General features: G+C 38.6%; 1 protein-coding gene across 2 annotated transcripts; it reads right to left on the bottom strand.

Moving 5' to 3' along the window:
• Positions 1-20: 20 nt before the first annotated feature.
• On the bottom strand, positions 21-8,890 carry LOC133534849 (uncharacterized). Of its 2 annotated transcripts, none has more exons than XM_061874143.1 (6): positions 7,965-8,890; positions 6,119-6,339; positions 4,283-4,418; positions 3,797-4,062; positions 2,261-2,465; positions 21-1,407 (listed from the first exon to the last, which is right to left on the bottom strand). In XM_061874143.1, exons 1-6 carry the CDS (start codon positions 8,011-8,013, stop codon positions 1,337-1,339), a joined length of 948 nt encoding a protein of 315 aa, XP_061730127.1. In that variant the 5' UTR covers positions 8,014-8,890; the 3' UTR covers positions 21-1,336. The 2 variants fall into 2 exon arrangements, with proteins under 2 accessions (XP_061730127.1, XP_061730128.1); XM_061874144.1 differs by having other exon boundaries at positions 7,951-8,888.
• Positions 8,891-23,434: the final 14,544 nt, after the last annotated feature.

Here is a 23,434-nt window from a genome sequence, read left to right as displayed (position 1 = left end):
GTTCTAAGAATAAAATTACATTTTAATAATCAAAGTTTATTTTGTAAAAGTAGTAATAAACAAAAATTACAAGAGTCTGGCTACGCTATATCTTATTTAAAAAAATTACTGACATAAAAAATTAAGGAACCATCACTATGTTACAGCGACAAATATAATATGATAAGTATTTATTTTAATATCCTTCAAAATCAAAAAGTTGTGAGATCGAATGTTAGAAAGACTATTATTTTTAATGTTTGGTACATGCATCTAGATCATTTTGCGACTTCATTCCACGAGGACAAAGAGACTCGAAAAATAGATGACAAAGTCAATAGCATATCGTTCTGGGGCCGGCATCGCCACTGTACCTACTGACGCCGTATACACCGCAATTTCACTCGCTCACTTGTTATTGTTAGGCTTTTTGTTAAACTGCGGTGTAAAATGCAATATGGATTGGCATTTCCCGCACCACTTTAAAAAATTTAAAAATGCTTTTTGGTCAAAATTGCTATAATGTGCTCATAAAATACGATGTCAACAGATCGAATAGAAAGAAAAAATAATGACATAAATCGAATCGAATCGAATCGAATAATTATTTTAGTCCCGTATCAAAATGCGAATGTAGGTGCCTTATGTAGGCAATGCAATAATCAGACATAGAAGTTTTTGTGGCAAAATAAAGTGTTTGACAAATGAAATATCGACATGTCTGTTATCGATGTTACCTTAACCTAACGTTACCTATATAGTTAGTTAGTCGTTTTCTATTCTTTTAGAACTGTATACTACGGTTTATGTTTAAATTTTTAAGTACAAAAGAAATGTAACAAAGCAATTATGTAAAGATTTGTAATATACATTTTCATTCTTGAGATTTATCGGTAGTTAACAGCAAGAATTTACATCTCTTAATCATTAATCTATGACTGACTTATCGATAACAGATTTATCGATGTTAAATTTTTGCAAACACTCGTTTTTGCCACAAAAACTTTTATGTCTGGCAATAACACATAAATGAATACTTATTTTATGCATATATCGCAATCAGAATGAATATATTGTGTATAATTTTGCTTTAGTCAATTAAAACTTACATCTTTATTATATTAGTACGGCATAAGTTATATAGATAATTTAAAACGAAATGCATTCAGAAAAAAAACTATATTCACTTGATTTGACTAGCAAAATTTATATTTTTAATTTTCCATGTACATACATATATACATCTACCTAGAAATAAGTACATACCTATTGTTGTTTCAACTTAGCACACAAGCTAGTATGGATGTCCGTTCACTTGTACAGTTAAAGCCATACTTTCTAATATTTTAAAAAACATTTAAAGTAATACTCTTAATAAAATGCAGACGTATAACAGTTTGACGGAAAATCCCGACAACGTGGCGCCATCTGAAACATACATTAAGTATTATGTACTAGTTAAATACGAGTATGATAGATTACATTGACGTAGTTCCAATATTATCACTAAAAATGACATTACGGATAAGTATAATGTTAATGTGATTAACTATTATGCATATTAATATTCGAATAAAATGAAAAATGGAAATATATAATGAAGCGATGACTCCTCAATCTTATACTTGTTAGTGGACCAACTATATACCTAAGTATGACAAGGATAATATATATTATATCAAATGTATATCAAGAATTAGGTCACATATGCATAACAATTTTACTGATGTTGTTAAAACGACTAATCCATTATGATGTCGTCCCAAAGAATAAAGCGGTTTATTTGAATCACCTGTTTAGTATACTCGTAGAAAGACAGCATAAGCTTGAAATTATAGTTCGCATAGCAATTATACAATTACCAGGCATTATTGTATACTGTATATCTAGTTAGATATACGTGCCACTAAATTCAAAAACAAAATTACAAATCTTTAATAATAAACCAGTCAAGAGGTTCTTTAGTCGCAATTAGAGATAAATTAAACTATTCAAACTAAACTCCTATTATAAGTAATTGACCGCCGTAAACACGACCTCCCGCCCCAACTCAGTGTTTCTGAATTAATCCACGAACTGACGGGCAAGACTAATAGTAGGGTTCCATTCGGACTACAATATCCTTTTTATTAAAAAAAAAAACATGAATATCCCAGCATAAGTAATTCCTTTTATAGACTGGGGAATTTATGCAAAATTTTGAGTACACCACGGGTAAACAAACCTTTAATGACATTAAGTTTGCGTTTTACACAAAAAGATTTTCTTTAGTGCAAATTACCTGGTTTTGCTTCAATCGACCAAGGCTCCAAATGCGGTGGGGGCTCGTCCAATTCCACAGTTATGGTGTCAGTACAGGGTTCCTCAGTCGTTTTCTCTAGGTACTTCGTTGTGGTCGCCATAAGTATGCTTCCCCTGGTCCGTGGGAATCTCTGATATTTCAACTCCACCTCTTTGCGATATAATGGCGCCAATGTTGCCTCACACTGTTATACATTTAAGTACATAGAATACAATTGTAAACAATACGGAATACCTGATAGCTATGAATTTGAGAAGATGTAGACGTCCTTATAGCTATAAAACGTTTTCGTTGCCATAAGCGTCAAGTTCTAGGTTCTATACACCGTGTTTTTTATTCCAGTTAATTTTAAGGGTGCCTCCCTGAGCTTAAATTAAGTAACTTTCTCAAAGACACCGGTATTCTAATTAACTCCATTTCGTAGATAATCAATAATTATTTTTTATCTTATAAGGCCCTTACGAGCGTGTACACTTGCCTAAGGGCCTGTTTCCATATTGATTAGTGTTTAGTACGAGTTCATACATTTGCTACTAAACGTAAGTACTATCTCGGGCGATCGGTATTCGAAATGACATTGATATATCACAGTTTTCAGTTGTTTGGTTGAGTTAAATGTAATGTCCGTGATATAACACATTACATATACTATAAATAACATATATAAGCTATATGCAACATTACATTATTTTTTATAAAAATAAAAATTATTTATATATAATTATATAAATATAATTGACTATGCCATTTAGTTTCCTTAAGAGGCTGTCAATACCTAAAGCGCGCACACTGTCTATTTGTATTGGAGTAAATGAGATAGCACTGTTGCTTGTTACTGGGCCTGGGCAAGGGAATATAAGTAGAATATAAGAAAAATATTTAAATAAAAAAAAGTGGATTATTAGCGTAATATTTTACTCAATAGCGGTTTAGATATAAATGTTTTGAAATTGTGATTTTAATTGCAGACCCATAAGTCAAAACAATAAAGACATAAAACCGTTTAATTGTGATTTTAAGACCAATCTTTGCAATTATTTTCTATCGAGCCGATTTCGTTCAATCATGTATCGAGTACAACCACGGTCTTTGAAATATAATTAATATGAACATATATTTTTCTTACTTGACTAAAACAAATAGTCTTTCTTAAAAAACTGTTTAAGTAACATCAATTTCAAGGACATTGGGTGTTGACAGCCTCTTAAACGTACTTACCGATACCCCGAAGTTAACGGAATTCAATAAAAACACGGTGTATAGGTAGGTATAGGACAAGGGAGATGAAGGAGCCACTTATATTATTTCGGTAGTTTCAGGGCGAATTTTGTACCAGTAAAATGTTAATAGGTGTCAAAAAATCAATGTTGTCACTTAAAAAAAAACTCGCACGAAACTCGCTTCGAGACTATTGAAAAAAAAAATCAATAACTAATTCAAAATCTATCTAGTTCATGCCATTTCTCCCTTACGAAAGTACAGGCATATTTTTCATAAATAAAAACTAACACTCACCTTTAATTTCATGATTCCATTTAAGAAATGCGACTCCCGCACTCCGAAAGAGAGCTCGACCGTGGTGTCGTACGCGTCCAGTCGGTGCAGCGAGCGCCGGTACCACGGTCCACGCACGTGGTACTTCGGCGCTTGCATGTTGTTCACAAACCACTGAACCCGACTCGCGGGCCTCGCGCCCGTGGAAGTACAATTCAGCAGTACAGGTGAACCCACGTCGTAGTAATCCTGGAGACCCGTCACTTCCGGCTCTTTTTCAGGTATCACTGGAACAGATAGTAATGTTCCATAGATTTTTCGACTTATATTTGTAGAGGCTGGCCTATTTGAACTCCATCTTGTTATTTTTTTGTTTTTAGATACTAATAGAATAAAGCGGAATGCATTTTATTAACATCTCTAAAGCACAAAATACAGGTTTAGCTACAGCTATATGTATGCAGCATACCGCCCAATGTAATTAAGACAGGAAAATATTATGCTTACGGTCGACCGTAATGTTTTTTTTGGCGGAATCCTTCCTGAAGAGCGGTCCCTCGCCTGTGACGTCGCAGCGGTACTCGCCCGCCGACTCGCGCCCCATGAACAGTAGCGTCACTGTTTCCATGCTCGATCGCGACACCTGGTTACAGATGAAAATACTGCCTATTATCCCAGAGTTAATAATTTAATAAATATAAAATTGGGGCGCAAAGCCAACACTTGAAAAATCTAATCGGGTTTGAGCCATTCAGCGCTCGCCCTCTAGTTGTGAATGTGTGCATGTTGCGCCTAAACACGAGAAAATCGTGGTGATTTTACCTACTGCTTATTATCCAAACCTGTGCCTACCATTGCCTACCTGTGTTTATTATGGGTATCATTGGCCACAGCATCTTGACAGATGATTGGTGCAGTGACAGTTTATTAATTATGATACTGTCAAGTAAGGTAGTTAGGCATATTCGCATTAACACGTTCTCTGTCCGAATGCCCCCAATGTGGGCTCACAACTTCACAACTTCAGATGGCCTCACAATTTGGACGTGTGACTTTGTCATATCATTTTGTATGGGGATAGTGAACGTGTTAACCATAGTCGGTGCTTGGTATACATACCTACCATCCTACTAATAAATAACGAGAAGATGTCAAAAAAAATTAAGGAGTAACAGGTACTATATTTCTGCATGACCCATGTTCGACCTTTTCAAAGTGGTGCCAATAAAAGATGAAGTTAATGCATTTAAATTAGTTACTGCCGTCACTGGTCTATTTTAGTTAAAAGTATTTGGCAACAACAAAGCTTTTTTTACGGTTTAAGGCAGGATGTTACCGTATGTTACGTTCCCTAACCTCCAGACGTCGCCGAGCGGATTAAGTAAAATATAATATATATCCGGACTTAATTTTAAATTAAAACTTATAATTAATACAAATAAAATAAAGTACGCGTTAATATGCGCATTAACTATGTATGCGATCTATAAATAACTATATGCAATTGGGTACATATCTTCTAGTGCATGTTATAAAAAATATTTGTTTAAATTTAAACTTTCATAGCTGTCAAAAGAGTTGAATATTTATAACATAACAGCCATATATGGCTTTATATGTAGGGACTAGAGGTTTAAATAAAACTTAACCATAATTTTATTATGCTATGACGTAAGACTGCAGATCATGGAACAAGTTACTGTAATTTTTTATTGTTGACTGTACTTCTTCTCATTATAATGTATAGACATGCACTATCAAGTACTTCTCGAAACCTTTCTAATGATCCTAAACTCGTGTTTGTTTTTTTTTTTCACCGAGCAGTTTCTTTGGTTACCTTCCGACAGCATCATCGGATCAGAAGACCTAGCCAAGATGCCAATCATTTGCGCCGTAGTTAACGAAACGGTAATCTCTCTCTATCACTCTTCCATATTGGTGCGACAGAGAGAGATGAGCGTATCGTTCGCTACGGCTTAAACAATTGGCATCCTGGCTAGGCGCCCAGATGAAGAAACACAAACACATCTAGTTTAGGCTTTGTAATGACAAAGGTTTCGAGAAGTTACTTTTATACGCAATGAAGCAGAATACCTATAAGTGTGTAAAAGTGTATCAATTTTATATTTGTTTCTACTTTAACAGTTTAACAGTCTCAACCGAATTATTTGCACATTTTATTTAACCGATTAACACTTTAACCGATTTGGGCCCATTAGCGTTAGTGGTAACATAGGTACCTATTACAAAAAATATAACCGTTTGGTTCCCGAAATCATAAGTTATCGAACCCATTAGATTTTTAAAATTCTAAATAGGACTTTTATTCTACCATATACGCACATCAACGGATACTCCTTGATCTGAGAAGGCCCTAATGTCTGGCACGTTGTAGCTGCCGCTGCCGGGCCTGTAGTGGTAGAAGACCTCTCCGTTCCTCAGCCACTTGACGGAGAAGAGCCGATGGCCCTGCATGTCGAATATGCAGCCCAGCACCACCTCCGAGCCCTCGGCCACGTGCGCCGGCACCCGCAGGTCCCGGATCCGGACACATGTTATGGAATCTGAGAATTGATGACCGTTTTAATAATTTTCTACATACGGCATACGGTGGCTTGCGGACACACAATTGTGAATCTTTCAGTTTCCCAAAAATAAAAACACAGAGCACGCAGGTAGACTAAATCAATATCATCGTTAGTCGATAACATGTAAATTGGAGTTCAGTAGAAATAGCAAATAACGTAAATAAACCAATTTACTACTTCGTAATCTCGCACTTTTTAAGGAATATTTTTTCTTTTATATGATATTATCAACAGTATATATACTTATTTATATCAATTTGTAGTTAAATAATAATATCCACAGGGCAGCTTGTGGCGAGCTGTTGGGGAGTAACGACCCCATGGACCCAAGTAATCCCGAGAGTCGGTCAGGGTCTCCATCTCCGGCGAGTCTTCGTCGGTCGGAGTGGACCCCAAGGAGACCCGCAGAACGGGTCTCCAGAACTCTCAGCTCTGGCTTGCCTTCATTGGCCGTCCAAAGAGCAGTCGTTAGAGCTAAATGCTCCAGGGGTGGAAGTGAAAAATTGCATAAGATGCGAGTTGGCACAGTGGCTATTATCAGCCAAAGCGAAAGCGGCGTACACCTCTCGACACCCCTGAACCGCTCACACCGGTGTTGCTCCTGGTCGTCTTCACGACGGCAGTTTCAGGGGCCCATCTAGTGGGCGGCGAGTCACAGTCTGCCTCGATAACTAGTGAAAACATTGTTATGGCAGGTGTCCGAACGTCTTTGCAATAGCCCAGTCTCATTATCCACCCAAACTTCAATCTATAGACGGTTATACTGTTCACTTTTTCTACAATAGTCTCCATGCCTGCTGCGACCGGTTCTTGGGTGTCTATTGTTGCGCCTGTGAACACCCGTTAAACCACCACCAGGCGTACCAGCAGGCGTTCTACATGACCAGCTTTCCATGGGGGTTCTACGTGTTGGATCTATATCCCCACGCAAGCCTATAAAAAAACCGGGATTAATAGGCCCGTGAAATAATAAGGAGATAAAATAATAATAATATTTCAGTAATAACAATCTATTTACAGGCAATAAAACGTGAGATGATTGTTAAACGTGCTTATTATTCTTGAAGCCGTGAGCCTTGATTGAGAGTTTTCAAGAGTTGCGATTTGAGTTAACAGTCTCTGGTTTAACCTGACCTCAAGACTCGTAACAATATGCGCGATCGGAAATAGGATTACATTGGTTCACATGATACGAAACCGGTAAGCTATAGAAATAAAATATTAATCGTCGCGTCGCCCGCCGCCGCGCCGGTACTTTTTCGTTTATGTTGAATTTGATAACATTATAAGGACTACAAACAAATTATAGACATTGTACAAACAAATAAACTACATGAGTACCAATCGATGTCTCATTTAGTCTTTCCAGTTAAAAGCAATACGACTAGTAAAACACATATTTAGTAGATTTATTTGCGTGGCCCTGGGTTATCTACAATTCTTTTCGATATACATAGGTACCAGCTTTTTATTTGCAACACTTAGTTTGTATTTAATTATGTTTAGTTAAATTTTACCACTGAAGGCAAGTAAATATTCAAACAACAAAATGAAAGACAAAATACTAAATAACTAAAATCAATTTACCATCGCTTACAAACCTTGCACTAGTAACCACACCAAAACACTTAACACAAAAGCTAGACGCATCTCTCTCAGCTGATTATAACCTAGTCGGCACGCAACACTTAAGCGTCCTCTCTTTACACATCACAGCGGTCTAATACTGCACTACCATATAAATTATCCACTTTTAAAGATAATTTGGCAATAAATAACGATAAGGGAACTTTGAAGTCAGTTAAAATTTGCCGTTTGCGGCGGAATCGAAATAGGCCAGCAAATTCCGGCGACTCGGCTAAATTTAAATCATGTCGCGATGTCTCGCGCATGCGCAAGAGGCGATCGGGAGATATTATACATGTGCACTGTCGCGGCTGTGTGCTGGACAATGGAAAACATATTTTTAATTTTATGCTTTGGACCTTGATCCATTTTGAAGGAGAACGTCTAGAGCCGTGAGTGGCCATTAAAACGAAACTATCAGCGGGTTTTATTGCTAAGAGTCTTGGAACTTTTCTTGTTGGTACTTTTGAAAGCGAAAAACTCTCTACGAAAATTTAAGTGAGTTCTCTTACCACCTAAAATTAATTACTTAATATTTTTGTACCTATTATAAATATAATGAATCTGCACCCATATCCGCTACGGTTGTATTAAAGCTACCTGGAGCGGAAACAAAGGTCTCGAGGCCGGAATTAATGTGGATTTGCGGTCCATTCACACTGTGCCCGTACAGTCGGACAAATAAGTTTATTTGCAAACATTTAATATTCGCTTCGGGCGCACGTTAATTAAGCTCGGGATAGGGTCAAATTGGCCTCTACCTTCGCTAGGAGTGATCTTCTAGCTCCTACCCTTCTCTGAACTCCGAAATGAAATATTGTTGAAATATTGCTTTGCGTAATAAAACATTTGACAATTGTTTTGAAATTTAATTTAATAATAGCCGAATGCTTAGTAGCAAACAAAGGACAATATTTCAATAGATTAACTTTTATACTGTGTCATGTCAATAACGTGATAAAGGTAAAAAGGTGACAAGTTATCGAAATTGATAATAAGGTGACAAGGTGACGAGGTGAGAAGTTATCTAAAGTCACTCAGTAGGTAGTAAACTCTTTCTTACACGGCTACAGTTTTTGAAAACCAATAAAAACTCACAGTACATTAGCAATCGCTTTCCGGTATAGTTGACGAAATATAATTTGCACCGTTTAGTCATAAAATTTTATCTTTGCGAATACAAAGGGACAAAATAACAAAGTACCTATATAGTACGAGTAACTCGTTTATGAATCTTAATGTGTCTGGATTAATTATTATATGTAGATACGTTATAATGTTTATATAAATGAATCTTTATTTCAACCATTCATTCAGGATCATTCAGACGCATGGTTCTTTAGATTAAATTTTAATAACCTAGCTATATTAAGATCAGACACTTTAAGCGCCACTTGAACATCCTAATAACCTGCGGTTAACCAGTTAAACTTAGAATTACTGGTTACCAGTACAATTTGACACTGGGTTAACGGTTTTATCCAGTTAACCCCGGGTTAGAGGGACGGTGCAAGTGGCCCTAAAGCGTTAACCCAGTGTCAAATTGTACTGGTAACCATGGTTTAACCAGTTAACCTTGAGTTAGGGGAATGCTGCAAGTGGCGCTAAGTATCATAACTAGAATATATTATTTGATTTGCTAGAATATGAATAAATACATTGGTAAACCAAATTAAATAAAGTTTGTTTAGCTCAAATATACTTTACGCAAAACGGGGTGTTAATGATTTTATTATCCTACTGTGTAGAGCCATTAGCGATAACATTCATCGGTGCAAATAATATTTCTTCTACTATACCATTCAACTAAACCGGACTACTCTCAATAAGGAATAAAGTATGGACTAAAATAATTACCCCTCTACTCGGTTGGAGGTTCCTCTTGAGGTCAGATGGCTTTCGTAAAAGCTAGTGCATGCGTCAGTTCTTGGGATTAGGTTGCCAAAGCGGACTCTGCGATATTCTAGGATACAGCCGGGAAGGCGCTAAGATGTGAAGAATCTATACCATTGCGCTGGAAGTCAGTAGATATTATATATGTATAGAATGGATCTTTATTTAATCCATTTTCCTCACATTGTCTTAAAATAAAATCTCAGCGGCAAAAGGAGTTTTCTGACTCAGATCTTTTGCTAAGCCTCGGCTTACCTTCCTTGAAAAATAGTGAAAGGCCAATTTTCTATTCTAGCTTTCTATATAAATTTTATGGTACATACAGTACATATCACTGTAACATAAGACCAAATTACATACATACTCGTAATTATAACATGACAGTTGCTAATGACTCTCTATTTGAGCAGTTGGGTTGTGAATAGATATTCTCAAATCCTTCCCTTTAGGTTCCAACATAAAGCTTAGCCATTGTTCAAATTTTAGGATAATAGCTTGCGCACACCCGGAAATAATAACTATAATGTCTTCTTTATACCTACGATGAGTTCTCTAAGATAGTACGAGTACCTATACCTACCTAGAATACTTAGATAATTACCCACCAAAGGGCTTTTACTTGCATCTTGGCTAGGCCCCCAGGTTTTCAGTGGCATATAAAAAATATTAAATGTTGCATATAGCGTTGTTGTAACACGGACATTACATTTAAACTCAACCAAACAATTGAACACTGTGACATATCAATGTCATTTCGAACCTCGATCGCCCGAGATAGTACTTCGTTTAGTAGCAAATGTATTAACTCATACTAAACACTAATCAATATAAAAGGCCGTTGTAAGGTCGTACACGTTCGTAAGGGCCTCATAAGATAAAAAATAATAATTATTGATTATCTCCGAAATGGAGTTAATTAGACTACGGGTGTCTTTGAGAAAGTTACTTAATTTAAGCTCAGGGATGTACCCTCGAAATTAACGGGAATAAAAAAAAACACGGTGTATATATGTATATGTATTTATAGATTTCGGGGACTTCGGAAACGGAAAAAGAAGCGCTGGTGGCCTAGCGGTAAGAGCGTGCGACTTTCAATCCGGAGGTCGCGGGTTCAAACCCCGGCTGGTACCAATGAGTTTTCAGAAACTTATGTACGCTATATCATTTAATATTTACCAGTCGCTTTTCGGTCAATGCGACGAAGAAGGGGATCTCGGAAACGGCTCTAACGATTTCGATGAAATATGCTATATGGGGTTTTCGGGGGTGATAAATCGATCTAGCTAGGTGTTATCTCTGGGAACGCGCGCATTTTGAGTTTTTATATGTTTTCCGAGCAAAGCACGGTCTCCCAGATTAAATTCGTATTTTTAACCGTAAATTGTTTTTTTTTTATGTTAGGTAGAGGAGGCAAACGAGCAGACGGATCACCTAATGGTAAGTGATCACCGCCGCCCATGGACACGTGCAATACCAGAGGGGTTGTAAGTGCGTTGCCGGCATTTCAGATGGGAGTACGCTCTTTCTTTCTTTGAGACCAGAATCACACTATGAACATGGGATGCGACGTCTTGTTTTAATATTGTGTTTTGACCCCTACGGACTTCTCGTTATAAGATAAACAATTATAACATGTGAACTTTTTACACTTAGACATTCGGGTATCATAACATCCAGACTTGTTGACAAATAGATGTTGGTAGTTTGGTAATCATCAGGCGGCCTAGCCAAGGTGACAATCGCTATTGCTACGATAACGAAACGCTTTGTGTCTCTCTATCGCTCTTCTACATTAGTGCGACAGTGAAAGTTGCGTTTCGATCGCTACGGAGCGTAAGCGATTTGCATTTTGTTTACGTGGCTCTAACACAAAGCACTTCTTTCGTTCGTTCGTCTATTTGCTTCTCTTCCGCTCGTATACACAAAAGTAAGGAAATAAGCAGCAAAGCAGATAAGGAAATTTAGATTTCCTTGGTAGGCCCTCTAAGCCATTATAAATTATAACATTCGGACTTAATTATAATGGACATTATGACCACTAGTCTTTCTAACAAATTATATAAACCTAAAGGAGTTCTACGTGTTTTAGTCTCTTTGAAGTTATTTTAAGTTTTGCAAAATTGAAAGTGAGTCATATTAAACGGAACTTTTGGCGAACTTGAATAAAATGTAAATTGTTACTTTACAACACAAGCGTGATGCAGAATTAAGACTAAGTATACATATATTCCTACTTCTGTGATTATTTATAGATAGAATAATAGGTCTACAGGTTCTACAACGTCAAGTCAAGTTTCTAGCTTACAGCCGAATCGTTTTAGCACAGTATAAATCTTAATCAGCGAATCTCTCGCGGTCCTCACACCACGAGTCAGGGAATGAATGAATGATTAAACGTGGGTGTTGTTCATTTGTTTTCACTTTGCCGGGACAGTAGTGCGGTCGGCGGCGTAGTAAAGGAGAATTACGCGGCCCGCGGGACTGGGCGCGAGTAAATCATCATTAGAGCCGTGCGGTCGAGGGACAAGCCTCGTCTTTATAAAAGATTCAACTTAAGAGCCCTTAATCCTTGGAGCGTTCTCCGATTTCACGAAATAACGCTCGATAGATGGCGTTGGCGCTCGGTACGCGAGCGCCGGCAACGCGACGCACGTTTCAATGCAGACTAGAATAATCTTGATAGTTTTCAATATAATTTCAAGCAACATTAATTTTAGTGTCATATGATATCATATGGGCACTCTTTATTTTATTGTATATGCACAGTAGTTTTTTTTTTATGTACACTACTACTAAGTGTACAGACTACAGAGTGTACTATAACCCTTGCTCTTTATTCTGTCTCTTTCACACCAATGGAAAATGAAGAAGTTACTAAATGACTGCAGGTATAAATAAAGTATATTAGTGCGATAGAGAGACAGATAGTGTTTCGTTGTCGTATCGTAAACGATTGGCATGTTGGCCACACACTTGCTTAGTGCCTAGCCAAAATACCAATCGTTTGCGTATATTAGTGCGATAGAGAGAGAGTAGTGTTTCGTTGTCGTATCGTAAACGATTGGCATGTTGGCTACGCACCCATGATACCTAGCCAAGAAGCCAATCGATTGCGCATATTAGTGCGATAGAGAGACAGATAGTGTTTCCTTGTCGTATCGTAAACGTTTGGCATGTTGGCTACGCACCCATGCTGCCCAGCCAAGATGCCAATCGTTTGTGCATATTAGTACGAGAGAGAGACAGATAGTGTTTCGTTGTCGTATCGATTGGCATGGTGGCTACGCACCCATGCTGCGTAGTCAAGATGCCAATCGTTTGCGCACATTAGTGCTATAGAGTTTCAGTGTTATTTGAAATCACGTTAGGGTTTGTATTATTATTTTTGACCCGAATGAAGTCCATCCAGGTTCTTATGATGGAGTCAGGAGTTGGTCACCAGAACTCCTAATCTACTCATTATAATTCCATCGTGCTTGGGCTCAAAAGATTTGCCCTGACGAGTACCATCGATCTAGATGAAGTCCAGGGTCTCATGATGGAGTCAGGAGTTGGTCACCATAATTCCTAATCTACTCATCATAACTCCATCGTGTTTGGGCTCAAAAGATTTGCCCTGACGAGTACCATCGATCTACATGAAGTCCAGGGTCTCATGATGGAGTCAGGAGTTGGTCACCAGAACTCCTAATCTACTCATTATAATTCCATCGTGTTTGGGCTCAAAAAAATTGCCCTGACGAGTACCATCGATCTAGATGAAGTCCAGGGTCTCATGATGGAGTCAGGAGTTGGTCACCATAATTCCTAATCTACTCATCATAACTCCATCGTGTTTGGGCTCAATAGATTTGCCCTCACGAGCACCATCAATCTAAATGATGTTCAGGGTCTCATGATGGAGTCAGGAGTTGGTCACTAGAACTCCTAATCTACTCATTATAATTCCATCGTGTTTGGGCTCAAAAGATTTGCCCTGACGAGTACCATCGATCTAGATGAAGTCCAGGGTCTCATGATGGAGTCAGGAGTTGGTCACCATAATTCCTAATCTACTCATCATAACTCCATCGTGTTTGGGCTCAATAGATTTGCCCTCACGAGCACCATCAATCTAGATGATGTTCAGGGTCTCATGATGGAGTCAGGAGTTGGTCACTAGAACTCCTAATCTACTCATTATAATTCCATCGTGTTTGGGCTCAAAAGATTTGCCCTGACGAGTACCATCGATCTAGATGAAGTCCAGGGTCTCATGATGGAGTCAGGAGTTGGTCAACAGAACTCGTAATCTCTTTATCATAACTCCATCGTGTTTGGGCTCAATAGATTTACTCCGACAAGCACCATCAAATTACCATTATGATGAATAGATTAGGAGTTCTGGTGACCAACTACTGAGTCCATCATGAGACCCTCGACTTAATCTAGATCGATGGTGCTCGTCAGGGCAACTCTATTGAACCCAAACACGATGGAGTTATGATGAGTAGATTAGGAGTTCTGGTGACCAGCTCCTGACTCCATCATGAGACCCTGGACCTCATCTAGATCGATGGTGCTCGTCAGGGCAAATCTTTTGAGCCCAAACACGTTGGAATTATAATGAGTAGATTAGGAGTTCTAGTGACCAACTTCTGACTCCATCATGAGACCCTGGACTTATCTAGATTGATGATGCTCGTCAGGGCAAATCTATTGAGCCCAAACACGATGAGGTTATGATGAGTAGTTTAGGAGTTCTGGTGACCAACTCCTGACTCCATCATGAGACCCTGGACCTCATCTAGATCGATGGTGTTCATCAGGGCAAATCTATTGAGCCCAAACACGATGGAGTTATGATGAGTAGATTAGGAGTTCTGGTGACCAACTCCTGACTCCATCATGAGACCCTGGACCCCATCTATATCGATGGTGCTCATCAGGGCAAATCTTTTGAGCCCAAACACGTTGGAATTATAATGAGTAGATTAGGAGTTCTAGTGACCAACTCCTGACTCCATCATGAGACCCTGGACTTTATCTAGATTGATGATGCTCGTCAGGGCAAATCTATTGAGCCCGAACACGATGAGGTTATGATGAGTAGATTAGGAGTTCTGGTGACCAACTCCTGACTCCATCATGAGACCCTGGGCCTCATCTAGATCGATGGTGTTCATCAGGGCAAATCTATTGAGGCCAAACACGATGGAGTTATGATGAGTAGATTAGGAGTTCTGGTAACCAGCTCCTGACTCCATCATGAGACCCTGGACCTCATCTAGATTGATGGTGCTCGTCAGGGCAACTCTATTGAACCCAAACACGATGGAGTTATGATGAGTAGATTAGGAGTTCTGGTGACCAGCTCCTGACTCCATCATGAGACCCTGGACCTCATCTAGATTGAAGGTGCTCGTCAGAGCAACTCTATTGAGCCCAAACACGATGGAGTTATGATGAGTAGATTAGGAGTTCTGGTGACCAACTCCTGACTCCATCATGAGACCCTGGACCTCATCTAGATCGATGGTGCTCGTCAGGGCAAATCTTTTGAGCCCAAACACGTTGGAATTATAATGAGTAGATTAGGAGTTCTAGTGACCAACTTCTGACTCCATCATGAGACCCTGGACTTTATCTAGATTGATGATGCTCGTCAGGGCAAATCTATTGAGCCCAAACACGATGAGGTTATGATGAGTAGTTTAGGAGTTCTGGTGACCAACTCCTGACTCCATCATGAGACCCTGGACCTCATCTAGATCGATGGTGTTCATCAGGGCAAATCTATTGAGCCCAAACACGGTGGAGTTATGATGAGTAGATTAGGAGTTCTGGTGACCAACTCCTGACTCCATCATGAGACCCTGGACCCCATCTATATCGATGGTGCTCATCAGGGCAAATCTTTTGAGCCCAAACACGTTGGAATTATAATGAGTAGATTAGGAGTTCTAGTGACCAACTCCTGACTCCATCATGAGACCCTGGACTTTATCTAGATTGATGATGCTCGTCAGGGCAAATCTATTGAGCCCGAACACGATGAGGTTATGATGAGTAGATTAGGAGTTCTGGTGACCAACTCCTGACTCCATCATGAGACCCTGGGCCTCATCTAGATCGATGGTGTTCATCAGGGCAAATCTATTGAGGCCAAACACGATGGAGTTATGATGAGTAGATTAGGAGTTCTGGTAACCAGCTCCTGACTCCATCATGAGACCCTGGACCTCATCTAGATTGATGGTGCTCGTCAGGGCAACTCTATTGAACCCAAACACGATGGAGTTATGATGAGTAGATTAGGAGTTCTGGTGACCAGCTCCTGACTCCATCATGAGACCCTGGACCTCATCTAGATTGAAGGTGCTCGTCAGAGCAACTCTATTGAGCCCAAACACGATGGAGTTATGATGAGTAGAGTAGGAGTTCTGGTGACCAACTCCTGACTCCATCATGAGACCCTGGACCTCATCTAGATCGATGGTGCTCATCAGGGCAAATCTTTTGAGCCCAAACACGTTGGAATTATAATGAGTAGATTAGGAGTTCTAGTGACCAACTCCTGACTCCATCATGAAACCCTGGACTTTATCTAGATTGATGATGCTCGTCAGGGCAAATCTATTGAGCCCGAACACGATGAGGTTATGATGAGTAGTTTAGGAGTTCTGGTGACCAACTCCTGACTCCATCATGAGACCCTGGGCCTCATCTAGATCGATGGTGTTCATCAGGGCAAATCTATTGAGCCCAAACACGATGGAGTTATGATGAGTAGATTAGGAGTTCTGGTGACCAGCTCCTGACTCCATCATGAGACCCTGGACCTCATCTAGATTGATGGTGCTCGTCAGGGCAACTCTATTGAACCCAAACACGATGGAGTTATGATGAGTAGATTAGGAGTTCTGGTGACCAGCTCCTGACTCCATCATGAGACCCTGGACCTCATCTAGATTGAAGGTGCTCATCAGGGCAACTCTGTTGAGCCCAAACACGATGGAATTATAATGAGTAGATTAGGAGTTCTAGTGACCAACTCCTGACGCCATCATGAGACCCTGGACCTCATCTAGATCGATGGTGTTCGTCAGGGAAAATCTTTTGAGCCCAAACACGATGGGATTATAATAAGTAGATTAGGAGTTCTGGTGACCAACTCCTGACTCCATCATGAGAACTTGGACTTCATCCGGGTCAAAAATAATAATGCAAACCCTAACGTAATTTCAAGTGAAAATGCGTTTTTCAGAAAATCGCAGCCAAATAACACTAGACCTTACTCATAGTGTTGTGTTCCTGCCGGTGAGTAAGGTTGCCAGAGCTCAACGAGGGGCGGGAGGGGGTTAGGGTCGGCAACGCGTATGTAACTCCTCTGGAGTTGCAGGCGTACATATGCGGGCCGTATCCTTGTTTGCCACCGACTTAGTATTAAAAAAAAAGTAACACTGAAAATCCATCAATAAGCGAGTCTGTTAGGCATACTGTAAAAAATGAACTTTTATTAAGATTTTCTAATCGCAGTATATAGCACTTCTCGGAACTATGTAGCTGATTACGATCGCAACGAATGCCTGACAATCGAGCACAGGTCCGTCCTCTAAGCGCGCTCCGCGCGGACTGAGAGCGGGGCGTCGCTGCTGGGTGATTTATACGTGTTTTAAAAAATATAAATTTACGGCAATGTAGGTCCCATAGTTACGATTTTTTTTTTATAGGTTAACATAAAGTTACAGTTTGCTATAATATTATTTTTAAAGCAAAATATGCGTACAATTTGCGGAAATAAAATATAATAAAACCCTGTTTTCGCCAAAAAAATGAAGAAAACTCGGAAGGTATTTTATCAGTTTTTTCAAATGAATCTTCGATTGTTAATCATTCCAGCCCCTCGTACGAGATATGTTGAATCAAATTGTAGTCATTCATGTACCAAATGATTCTTGTTTATAGCAAAATTGAGAACCGAAACGCCACATCTCACTGCAAAATTTGGAAAAGACTCCCAAAAAACCTCATTAAAAAAGAGGTTTAAAAGAGAAAATGAAAATTTTAACTGTTGGAGCCCCTAGTTTAGGAAACGATTATTTAAGTACGTTATCAGTTTTTGAATAAATACTAATAGTTACGTCGTAATCTTGAATGAAAAAGGAAGCATTTTACAAAATACGCTCGTCTGTAGGAATAAGGACTCTTAATACAAACGAGAAGGACGAGTAATGGCCGACTTCTTTGGAGTTTCAAATTTTCCCTCCAATTAGATGGCGGACTAGCTTTTACTATTTGAGTAGTTCAGGAAAAACTATATGCAACAGCATCAGTATAGAAGATCTACACTCCACCCTATGGTTTCCAAATCGACGACGGAAGAATAATAAATTTGGTGATTTCATTAACCAATGCCATATATCATGCACCAAATGTCTGAAAATTATAAGGTCTTAAAGGGAAGTGTTTTATTGCGAGTCCCGGAGTGGAGCAAATGGACTGTGAGGGATGCGCCGCCGCCGTCTCCGTAAATATCACATAGAAACACGTACTCAACCCTGCGTGACGTATCGAATCAACCGATATTTAAACGATGCGTCTCTTTTTATTTTAAATCCAAGTACAGAACATTACTCAGTGTTGTTATTTATGGAACACGATTTTTATACAGATACGTTTACAAATAAACTTCGCCAAATATTTACGGCCTTAGATTTCGTTTGGATATTATTAAAATGACGTATTTTTTCTTAATTTGGAACAACTTAGTCAGTTAAGCAAATAATAAAATACCTTCATAATTTACCTTACGAATTATTTACTTATTTATTGTTATTGTTACACACATTATTTATATTACGATACGAGTAAGGTGCCTACCAACTAGAGGTTATATAAACAAGAAACGTTATCCAAAAGTTATCTATCTTCAAAAACAGTACCATTTCTCGAGCTATTATTACCCACACGTTAAAGTCGTATGCCAGTAATTGTGTATTTCTTTGCAGAGCAACAGCCAACATTTTTAATTGACCACATATCCCAATAAGTTTCTGTGGACTGCGGTTATGAAATTACCTCCTAACTCGGACAGGAATAGTGCCAATTTCGGGGTACTCCCACAAATGATCCGAGTGATTTAATACGGCGTAGGTCAGGTTCAGGTAGGCGCTGAGTTTGTCGGGGACTTCAAATACGGGGCTTTATGAAACTGTCGACAGAAAGTTCAGTTAATCAGAAGCGGTGTACTGGCGGGTCAAACTAGTTCGGAGTTTTCCATGTTATCCCCGAGACAGGACAATGCGGGGATATTTTAAAATTATTTCATTTCCATAGGTTAATTGGCAATCCATGTTTAATCTCGTGACGCAGAACCGTTTAATTAAATCACTCGCAGGATAAACGCCGAGCAGCCAGACTGTTATTAATGAACTTCTAAAAGGTCCGAATGCGAGTCCAATGATCAACACGCCGTTTTAATGTTATTTGGGTATTTAATATTCCACTACGCTAGGCTTTTGGGTCTGTTTGTAAATAATAGACTAAAGAAATGTGTCCAACGTATAGGTAAGCAAATAAATTGCATTGAAAGCCCGAAATTTGAAAAAGCGGTTTTATGTAAATTTGAATTCGAATGCACTGAATTAAACATTGTGTTTATTTAAAGTAGTCACACTACTATATATAAAGTATGAATTACACATTTCACACATATTTCAGTTGGTATTTTATTGAATATATTAATACACATATATTATGTAAATAAAACTGCACTAAGTAAGTATGAACTGAAATAGATGACATAATATACTAAAGTAAAGCAAAATTGACGAAACCATCCAGTGGAGGCTGGATTCTAACCAACGTCTTTAGCTATATCGAGGCGATAGCTTTCGGAATTTCAGTTTATCACTCAATGAAACATTAAAAATCAGGTAATAGGTAGAAGTCAGGGTCAGATAAATAGTAACAAGAACTCACGCGGCGAGTTTCTATTGTTGAGCCTGCACAAAGCATCTGCTTCATTATATTCACGTCAAGCGGGTGTCTCATCTTTTACTACAGGCGCAGAAAACAGTCTTCTACCAGCAGTACTTAGTGAAATAGCAGGTGTAAAGAATTATGTTGAGTTTATTTATTTTAAGATTCTATAACTTAATAAATTTACTAAAACTTGTAACTAAAATTTAAAAAAATCCATAGCATCTTTTTATCATCCATTGCTTACCTAGGTGTGTACGATTTCATTCACTAATAGTTGGTATGTGTGACGTAGAAGTACGAGTCACTTTGGCGTCCACCCAAATACTTTATTTATCTTATCTAAAGTTACTTCAGGTACCTACGTTTAAAAAGTATGCATAAAATTACTAAAACCATAACTCAGCAATGCGTCAGCGTGTGCTTTGGAAACAATATTGAGGGTGCACTTTTTATGGCAAGCCAGAACGTTACCCAGTATGATTAGTGAGATTTCGGTAGCTACAGCGATGGAACCTTACAGTTAATAATTCGAAATTACACATGAAGGTAATCTTAGGAGTCTTATGTACAGTTAGTTTCAGAGATAACTGACCTTCCCTGCAAACAAGTTTCCATGCAGGGGGGTCAGTTATTTCTGCATCTTACTGTATTTATTTAAAGTTTTATAATAATTTATTTTTTATTAGTATTTTTTTTTATATTATAATTTATTGTTATTATTTTATTTTTGTATGTTGTCCTAGTAAAATTATATTGTGATTTTATGGCTTATGCTAATGCATCCAACTATTGCCGCCCTGTCGAATTCAACATAATAATTATATCGTTATAATTATGTATTCTGTTGAACTCGACCGGGCGAATAGTTGGACCAAGAACTCGGTGTTGGAATAGTTTTGACAGAGGCAGCTAACCCAGTACGAGTAAAGCGCGCTAAGGGGCACTCATAGATATTCATTACAGCGTGATCTCGTTACGACTGAAAGTAAACTTCGCTTGTAAACTGCGTCCTGCGAACTTCACAATGAATTGGAACGGCTGAGCAAAGTTATTTATCTCGGCCTTTGGCAGGTTTCGCCGTACCAGATGTCTATAAAATTTGTGTCAAGTTTTAAATTGTCGCGTTGAATCCGTAAATTTCTTTGTAAATTTTGTGCTCTGAAACGAAATTTAAATTTAGTTCCTACCTGTTCACAGTATTAATAAAACTTTTGCGTGCATTCACACTTTGTGCCCGCGTCGAATACGAAACTCCGCCAACTTCGTGCTATTTACCAAGACTTATTTAAAACTAATAATCGCACGATTTTCATGGAATGTTGTTCTCCTTATATCCTTTAAAATATCTATCGGGGATCTAGCTGAACAAATAACCAGATGTCAGCAAGTGGTGGGAGTGAGGCCAAATAATAGGTTTTCTCTAAATGCGGGATTGGCTTTAAGTTTATTTTAGGGTAGCGAGTAGAGGAAATGGAAGCAGTTTGTTTTGACTGCACACACCAAATAAACATCAATGCTAATAGTTCGAGAGATATTGGACCCTCGCTATCTCCCCTTGCGAACAATAGCGTGAGCCATTTCCAGGCATTTCCCATTTGAATTTGTTCCCTCGGTTTCGTTATCGACAGGGGTTGTCGGCGGCTGATGACTCACGGCCACGCGGACCTTGGCGAGCTCACATTTAAGCTATTTAATCTTACATATGTAATTTGTTAGTTACTTATTAATTAAAATATTCCAAAGTCAAAATATTATTTTAACGATATCTAGTCGAGGGTGGAGAATAGTTTATTTTAATTTAGAAATTCCAAAAAAGATTCTTTAATTTCTATAGTATTTTTTCGAGATGCTAGAAGAAGTTCGCGGACGCAGCAGGCCCAAACGGAGATGGCGGGCAGGCCTAGACACCTTCCTTAACAACTGGCCAGAAGAGGCACTAAATCGTGAGTCGTGGAGATCAAGGGGAGCAACCTTTACCCAGCAGTGGGATACCTGAATGGGCTAGTAAAAAAAAGTATTTTTAAAACCAACAACGCTACAGGACAACCGATAACTACGAGTATACATATGTTTAGTTATTTCGTTAAAAGCGTAAAAGCAATCCCATTTCCGATGACTGAATGTTTATAAAGACACTTCCTTCCTTAACACATAATAATAAACGATGTCTTCAATTCATTGACGTTAAACCTTGATTGGGCTGTTATGTGAAGCCTGTGAGTAGAATATATTTACCATAACTATTATACTTGCAAAACTATTCGAGTAAATTCTTACTAGATAATAATTGTAGCCATGCCATTCTAACTGGATAGCATGGATGGTAATTAGTTGCGGGATTATCACTGCAAAATTTCCTTTTATACATATTTAAATCTAGTTTAAAAAACTGTCCAGTAAAATGTTTTGAAGAGAAATCAACAATAATTTACGATTAAGCTATTTTTTTAATAGGACATTTTTACATTAATTGACTTAGTCCCACGGCACGGTAAGCTCAATAAGGCTAGTGGTGCGGGTACTTAGACAACGATATATATATATACATATTTTTATAAATACTTAAATACATAGAAAACATCCATGACTCAGGAACAAATATATATCCATGCTCATCACACGAATAAATGCCCTTACCAGGATTTGAACCCGGGATCATAGGCAGGGTCACTACCCACTAGGCCAGACAGAAATAATCACAAAGGTGCACTTAACTTATACGAGTATGCTACTCGTACGTTCAGAATTGATGAGGCTATGGAGGTTAATATGGTTTGTTCATTAAAAGAAGCTCGGTCCGATTATCGTAAGAAGAAAAGTTGGTAAGAGTGGCTACTTTCAAGGGATGAACGTAAATCACAAATCTGACACATATTGAACCTTACTTCGGGCCTCTGAAGTACTATGTTGCGTTAACATTCTAGTGGTGTACCCAGAAATGAGCTTTAGCACTATAAATTAAAGTGTGTGACAAATTCGGCACTTACTTACATAGCCATTACAGTTGAAAGGGTTCAGGCGCTGCCTAAGTTCGGTAAAACCAACGTCCAAAATTTCACAGAACAGGCAGGGCTCCGTTGTTTACGTTTTACGTTATTCAACATACGAGGTTAAAAATGCAACTACGGAAAACACTTTTTAATACACTGTTCTACGAGAAAAATGCGTCATTTTTTGATTGAAAACTGAAATTTTGAAAACGTTGCCTAAACCGCTCGCACGTGGAATTAAACCGATGGCTAGGTGCATCACGTTAATTGCGAATTCAGGAACAGGCGCACGCGCGGGGTCCTGCCATTTCAAAGCATTCCGATCAAATGTACGAGTATGAAGTCACATCACAAGCGTTGCTTTACAATTACCTAAGTAATACAGTACATCTATAGCGTGTACGCTGTAGTTATACTGTACCGGGTACGCTTTCTCGCACATACACAGAAGATTTCCTGCTGTTGTAGATAGCTGTTATGTACGTCGCGCGTCGGTAAAATTATTACGGTAGGTACGCTAGCATCATAGCAAACGTCTTAAGGATCCTCATCAGTTCTGTATACAAACATAGTTACGCATATTTTAAAACGACTAG

This window comes from Cydia pomonella, chromosome 2 (genome assembly GCF_033807575.1).
Source record: "Cydia pomonella isolate Wapato2018A chromosome 2, ilCydPomo1, whole genome shotgun sequence".
Taxonomy (NCBI): domain Eukaryota; kingdom Metazoa; phylum Arthropoda; class Insecta; order Lepidoptera; family Tortricidae; genus Cydia; species Cydia pomonella.
Note: the sequence above shows the minus strand (reverse complement) of the source record. Positions and strands in the feature narration are given on the sequence as shown.